Raw genomic sequence first — 7,633 nt, 5'->3', positions numbered from 1 at the left:
ACTTAGACTTAAACATGTTAAATGTGAAAGCTGATGAGAGCACAATTAGAAGAAGGCTGAACAAGTACAGTTTGTTCAGACGGGTGCCAGGAGAAGGTCTTTTCTGTCTAAAGGAAGCATGGAAGTACGACTTAGGTTCACAAAACTGCATTTGGACAAACCACAAGAAATCTGGAACAACGTCCTATGGACAGATGAGACCAAAGTGGATTTGCTGCTTGGTTTGCAGCCATATGACCTGGGCACCTTGCAGTCATTGAGTTGTCCATGAACTCCTCTGCATACCGGAATATTCTAGAGACAAATGTGAGGCCATCTGTCTGACAGCTAAAGCTTAGTCAAAATGTGTGGATAGATCTATCTATCTACAGTATCTGATTGCCCGTCTTTGTCCATAAACCTGTCTACTTATCTACTGATTGACTTCAAAACCATTTTTAGCCCCACCCACAACCATATAGTATTTAAAGAGAAAATCTGTTTTCCTTAACTGTTCTCTTTGATCTCAGAAGGTAGGATGACTTAATCTTTTCAACTTTTTAAATACTGCACTAAAAATGCTGGGTTGTTTTTTTTTTAAACACATGTTGGGTTGTTTCTGCTGTGTCAAATTTCTGGGTTATTTCAGGTTCTTTAAACACATTGTTGGGTTGCTCTATGTTGGGGCAAATGAAATGTAGTGGGTCATTTACAAACGAACACCTGGTTGGGTTATTTTGACCCGACAACTGGTTTATTCTTTATTCTCTGGTTTCTCCAAACGGCAGCCTGCAAAATGTTCAAAATATTACTGTTATTGTGTCACAAAGTGTAGTTTTAAGAGTTGTTTAAGCGAGAATGTACGTGTGTTCAGCTCGAAACATCAATCGGTTATTAAAGATAGCGTCTATTTAAAAATTTGCCTCACTAATTTCGGAGATTTGAGCTCCAGGCAGGCAATACAGGTGCCCTGCGCTCATGTAGCCGCTTAACGCTGCCTCACCTCGGAAAGAACTTCTAAAAACGACTGCTGACTGCAATCTACTTACATTATGTGAAGTTGTGTACATTTTGCATCGTTTTTTGAAAAGAAACAAAAATAATAAAATGGAATGTGTTAACCCAGCAAGAGTGTTAATTTTACCCACTGGTTGAGTCAAATAAAATAACCCAGCATTTTAACATTTAATGCAGCTAGAGTGTCAATTTTACCCACAGGTTGGGTCAAATGAACAACCCAGAATTCTGGGTTAAATGGTTCAATCCAGCACCTGGGTCAAAACAAGCACATTTTCTCTCTAATAGTGACCCAACGGTTGGGTTATGGTTGGGTTGTTTTTTAACCCAGCGGGTTTTAGAGTGTGTGGTATTAATTACATGATTTATACTTGATATCACCAACATTGAATTAAAGTTTACTTTTAAACTTTTTTTTCTTATTGAAACAAACTTTTTGATTAAGTCTTTTAACTGTTTTACTGATTATGTCAAGCTGGCCAGTTGTTAGGGCCAGACAGAAGTGCAGCTGGAAAACAAGGTTTTAATAATCAACCGAAGAAAAACAAATGAGCAAATAAAACATGCTATGGCTTCTCAAACAGCCACTGGGGAAATCATTAAACATTTCCTGGGACTTGGCTGGATCTGGAATCTAAAAACACAGGTTAAATAACATATTTATTGACACAACTCTCCCATTTTATCCAGTCTTGTGACCAGCACTAAAATTGCGCAAAAAACTTGTGCAACTGATTTGGCTGAAATTTGCATTCTGGCCTTCTGCTTAAAAGGCAGAGATACTTCTGCTATGCAATTACAATATAAAGTAATTAAAATCTAAAAACTTAAACTTGTGGATTGGAAATAACTTGCAAGAGTCCTGTAAAAAAAGTACATAGTATTAGGATATAGTCATATATTCACTATTCATTAACTTTTGCACATTTGTAATGTTTATGAATATATAGCAAACAAATATAAGATAAAAAAACACACATTAATTTAGTATATTGAACTGATAATAGCAAACTAGGACTGATAATTCCCAAAGTCTTGAGTTCTGACTATGAATAGACAACATCTCTGTTGGAGCTATACAATTGCTGAAATTATATTGAATAAATATATATATACACTCATTCAAATGTTTGGGGTCACTTTCTAACTCCATGATCGTTCCTAATTTTTTTTTTTCTACATTGTGAAGGAATGCTGAAAGCGTCCAAAAAATTCATTATTTTTTTTTAAACAGTTAATAATAATAATAATAATAATAATAATAATAATAATAATACATTTTATTTGTAGGCGCCTTTAATGACAGTCAAGGACACCTTACATACCATAAAAAAAACAAAACAACAAAAACAGCAGTTTTATAAATAAATATAAGACAACATACATACATGGACTAATAAATGACAATATACATACAATGCAGTGTTAAAAGTATGTCTGCCTGAAGAGATGTGTTTTTAAACGGGATTTAAGGACATAAATAGAGTTAACCATTACGGATGATGAGAGGTAGTAGATTCCACAGGTAGAGGGCAGTGTAGCTAAAAGCTCGAGATCCCATGATTGCCAAACACATACAAGGAAGAATATTATTGTCAAATGCTGAGGTCAAATCAAGAAGTATTAAAATAGACACACGTCCTGCTACCAGAAGATCATTGGATAGTTTGACAAGGGCAGTCTCGGTACTATGCTTAGGACGAAAACCTGTGCTGAAACAACCTTCTCTAGGATTTTTGATAGGAATGGCAGATTTAAAATTGGACGAAAATGATCAAAGTTGTTTGGATCAGCACCTGGTTTCTTGAGTATAGGAGATATTAATGCAGTTTTAAAGAAATTGGGAACGATGCCAGAAGTCAGAGAAGAGTGGATGATCTCAGTAATGAATGGTAAGAGAACCAGAAGACAAACTTTGACTAATTCAATTCAATTTTATTTGTATGGCGCTTTTAACAATTGACATTGTCACAAAGCAGCTTTACACAATCAAAAGATTTATTTAGGTTTGTATGAAATGTGAATGTGTATGAATCAAAATGATAAGACTTTCTCTGATGAGACTGGACGTTCAGTATCACAGGTGATATGTTAAATTAAAATGAGTCCAGTTTGTTCCTGGAGGCTCAGGTAGACTGTAATAAATTCCAGTCCTGAACTATTGAGCGACTGAAGTCACAGGTACTCAGAGACCAGCTGTCTGCATGATCTGCATGACCGTCTTTGTGGAAAAGTGGAACCATCCCCAGTCACCACACGCATTCCAGGCAGACCACACGGGGCATCAATCCAAAAGCAGGACTCCAGGACGAGTTAGACAGGTCCAAAGGACAGAGGAAGTCCTGATCACTGGCAGCTCAGGAGCGACACGTATAGCTCGACAGAGAGATAGTTCGAGGAAAAAGGAGAGAGGGAGAGAGAGAGCAGAAGAGGAGAGAGCAAAAAAAAATGGAGTGATGGCAGTGGTCACAGTGGAACAATTTATAAGGTGAATATATATTTTGTGCAGAGTGCAAGCAGGGACTCCGGCAGGACAAACTATGACAGCATAACTAAAAGGGAGAGCCAGAAGGAAACACAGACAAACAAACGGATGATAGGGCGAGCACTTTACAGTACCACTGCGCCACTCGGAGGCCCCCAGAATACTGTACATTTCCTTGTAAGCGACAAGTCCGGTTTTAATACACAGACGTTCTAGACGGTGACCTTGAGCTTTTAGCCTACGCAAATCAGATGTTAACCAGGGAGCAGAATTAATAAATAAAACAGATCTGGATTTTATAGACGCATGCATATCAAATGATGACTGCAGCGCTTCATTGTACATTAATACCAATCCATCCGGAGTTGCTGAATAGTCTTTCATAAGGAGAGTAGTAAGGTCAGATGTAAATGTCATTATGTCAATGTTCTTAATATTCCGAAATGTGATAGTACGATGGTTATTGGGCTTTTCTAGAATTAAACAAGCTTTAAAGAAAACCAAAAAATCGTCGTTTAGTGTTAGTGTTAGTATAATGGTGGAATGTGTCTGCTACTTATGCTCTGTAAAGACTTCATAATGCCTCTAATCTGAGGTGCTGTTAATTGGTCAAATTAGGCCGAAATCTCGCCCTCCTAGAATGGCCTTCATGAGAGCCAATTTCATTATGGTGCTTGACGGATTTTGCAAATGCACTTGACAATGCAGTTCTTGCAAGAACTATTACAGAACGGCTGACCTCTGTGTCTTAAAATAATAACTAACTGTTGTTGTTATGTAATTACCTAATTCCATATGTGTTATTTTATAGTTTTGAAATCCCCAGTATTGTTGTAGAATATAATTATTTTAAAATTTAAATTTTTTATAATGGAGAAATTGGTCAGCCCTATTTAATAGTTTTGTTAATTACAAATCTAGAAGATTTAAAGATTAAAATGGTAAATATACTGTACTGTACGTATCACCTTCCCTAAAAATTGCTTCCCACAACTATATAGTTTCAGTGTCTAAAATTGTGTTTGATTTTATTTAAAGGTTAAGAAAAATCAAGAAACAAAATACATCTTCATTTCTCACTTGTGAAACTTTAATTATAATTCAGCAATCAGCTACAGTACCAAGCAAAAGTTACTGTGTGGAGATTACATTTTTACTGTTATTTCAGTGATGCCATCTATAAGTCGCGTGGCATAAATATCTGTTAATAGTTTATAAATAGTTAGCAGTGTTACTGACCCCCAGTTATCTAACAATTTTAGATTAATTCCCAGCTTGGAGATGAGTGTAATTATTCATTGTGCCAGAGGCACAGAGACCCCTTTATGTGGAGAGGTCTAATATGCAATTAAATAAATATTATATCCTTGAAGGAATTCCCTCAAAAAATGCTTTTAAAATTTCCTTGTGAGCCTTTCAGAGCCTTGGGACCTATCAAGAGATCAACTTTTTCTGATTTTAAAATCAATTTTTGAGTGTTAATCTGAGTGTTAATAACATAATCAAACATCCGTTTACCTGCCAACCCCTGACAATCAAACACTTACATGCAAAACCTCCCCTCCAAATCCAGCATCTTCAAGAAAGCACAACAAACAATATTCATTCTATAGAGCCCATAGAAATCCTTACCAAACTACCTCAAACCTTTTTATGCGTTGAGTTTGCACACACAATACATCATACATATTTATTTATTTTTCTTTTTGTCTTATGACTATTATTGTATAAAATGTTTCTCATCTATCAATTGATTAATTGATAGACCTGTTTGTCTGTCAATTTATCTTTTGGTCATTTGTCTATTCTGTGACTCCCCAGAAGTACAATTGTTTTCATTAGTCCCCTTGTGGTAGTATGATGTAATATTTTAAACTTTTCAGGTACTGTGATATTAATGACATTGTTTATAATTGATATCACCGAAGTTTATTGCAAACAAATGACTACATTTCTTATAATATGTGGGGAAGTGGTGGCTCAGAGGGCTAAGAGAAATAAATTTGCAGAACTAATTTGCATCTATATGTACCATATTTTAAAAAAAGTAAATAACTAATTATTTGTGTGATATGTAGAGTAAATTAAATAAAAAAGGCTTCATTACCAATTATCTTTTTACAGATTCTCTACTCATTAGATAATTAAGTTCTAAGACTCCAGTTAACATCTGCTTAGTAAGATGAAGCTGCTCCTGGCCTTATACCTTTTGTCTTTCTTTTTCTACTCAGGTAAAGTTGAAATATGTTTTTTAATTATTTTTTGTTTTGAATGATCTATCTATCTATCTATCTATCTATCTATAATAATAATAACTGAACTTAAGCTAAACATAATAATAACAACCACAACAACAATAATAATAACATAAGCATTATGTAATTTACATAAAAAACTGCAGATAACTTGTGTTATTATTATTATTATTATTATTATTATTTGCACTATTTATTCTAATGTAATTGTTATTTGTGTAAATGATAATAAGCTTTTTTGCATTAATACCCTGGTTCTGTTTGATTTGCTTGTTTACTGTAGTGTCCATGTTGCAATGTTTGAAATGCAAAAGTAATTCAGATCAGTGTAACGACACACTTACACAACAATGCGGCCCAGATGAAATATGTGGTACTGCTGCATTGAATTCAGTAGGTAAACTTGATTTTAGTGTCAATCTATATTTATTTTTGTTAAAGTAGGCTATATGACATGCAATATAATAATTGATTCTATACTCTTTCCTGGAAACATGCAAATTTGTATTTTTATAGGACCGAATGAGAATAAAACTGAAGTAATGCGGGAATGTGTTAAACGAACAGTATGCGATCAACATGACGCAGTTGGCAAAGATGTGTTTACCACAATAAATGGTGGACTGGCAAATGGCTCATTTTACTGGTCCTGTTGTGAGTCTGATAACTGCAACAACATTACCATAACATTCCCTGGTAGGAAGAGTTTCTATTAATATTTTCTATTGTATTGTAATTTCTGATGACCACTTTGATGGTTTTACCTACTAGCTAAAGAGCAGACTAGATCACTCATGAGAATTTTGAGTGATCATTATTTCTTTTCTTGTCTATTAAATGATTTTTGAGAAAGAGGATTTTTTCCCCCCATAGAACCAGACACCAGGCCAAATGGTCTGATATGTCTAACCTGCCTAAGCTCAGAAGGATTTTGCAACTCTACCGTGCCATGTGTGGGAAATCAGGATCAATGTTTGATATTTAAAAGTTAGTTTCCTCTGTTTGTTTAAAGCAAATAATTTAATCGTAATGCACTGGTGCTGGCACACAATCATTTTACTCTAATGCACTGACAGATTCATTCTCTTATGCAAACTAAATTAACCAAAATACTGTTTCTGTCTTTTCTCAGTTACATTTTTCCTGGAAATGGAGATGTCCACGGGGTGCATCTCTAAAGCTTTATGTGATGTATCTGAGAGCTTTTTTGGTCTATTTAAATGCTGTTCGGGGAACTTGTGTAACAAGATGCAAAGTCTGGATCACAGTACACCTCAGAATTAAAAAAAAAAAAACAATCCAAACAATTTAACAAACATTTTTTCCCCTTTTACCTTTTCTCCTCTTACTCATAAATTTCGCGAATATTTTATGTTTGGTTGAGCTTAGCATGTCATAACTAAAGCATAGAGTTGAAAGTCAAGCATCATATTTAGTCCTCTAAATACAATATATTTGCTTGAAACGGCATTAAAATAAGTGTGTTGATTTGATGCTTAAAAGTGTTTCCATTACCAGACAGCAAAATATGGAATACAATGTTCTGTTGTTGTTGTGGCATTTGATGCATAAAGCATATTTCATTAACCCTTTAAAAGACACACAATAAAAATCTTTGTGATTTTTTGCATGAATTCTTGGATATTACTAGGATAAAGTTTCACAATTTAGATTATGTGTAATGTACATCTACAGTACCAGATGGTTGAAGTGCCCATTTACGGTAACACTAGAAGTGTGTATTGATTACAATGAAACAATTGTATGGATTTAGACGTGCAGCTTTTACAACTATCACAAAATTTTTGGGGGCTTAAAATACTGGTTATTTGTTTTGTAGATGTCCACAACTTTTGGTAATATTTTTTTCTCTTCATTTTCACACAAAAACACACCT

The 7,633-nt window shown here is 34.6% G+C and overlaps 1 protein-coding gene across 1 annotated transcript; it reads left to right on the top strand.

Moving 5' to 3' along the window:
- The first annotated feature begins 424 nt into the window (after nt 1–424).
- On the top strand, nt 425–7,330 carry LOC128527109 (phospholipase A2 inhibitor and Ly6/PLAUR domain-containing protein-like). Its single transcript, XM_053499412.1, has 6 exons — nt 425–512; nt 5,606–5,712; nt 6,020–6,133; nt 6,253–6,432; nt 6,610–6,723; nt 6,869–7,330. Exons 2-6 carry the CDS (start codon nt 5,664–5,666, stop codon nt 7,018–7,020), a joined length of 609 nt encoding a protein of 202 aa, XP_053355387.1. The 5' UTR covers nt 425–512; nt 5,606–5,663; the 3' UTR covers nt 7,021–7,330.
- The last annotated feature ends 303 nt before the right edge of the window (nt 7,331–7,633 follow it).

The sequence above is a fragment of the Clarias gariepinus genome, chromosome 6 (assembly GCF_024256425.1).
Source record: "Clarias gariepinus isolate MV-2021 ecotype Netherlands chromosome 6, CGAR_prim_01v2, whole genome shotgun sequence".
Taxonomy (NCBI): Eukaryota; Metazoa; Chordata; class Actinopteri; order Siluriformes; family Clariidae; genus Clarias; species Clarias gariepinus.
Note: the sequence above shows the minus strand (reverse complement) of the source record. Positions and strands in the feature narration are given on the sequence as shown.

What these genes read in the sequence shown, in the direction of transcription:
- LOC128527109 (XM_053499412.1), top strand. Translation starts at nt 5,664, where the DNA reads ATGAAGCTGCTCCTGGCCTTATACCTTTTGTCTTTCTTTTTCTACTCA. An exon ending in GTCTTTCTTTTTCTACTCAG is followed by an intron (nt 5,713 to 6,019) that starts GTAAAGTTGAAA and finishes TGTTTACTGTAG; the next exon opens with TGTCCATGTTGCAATGTTTG. An exon ending in TGCTGCATTGAATTCAGTAG is followed by an intron (nt 6,134 to 6,252) that starts GTAAACTTGATT and finishes GTATTTTTATAG; the next exon opens with GACCGAATGAGAATAAAACT.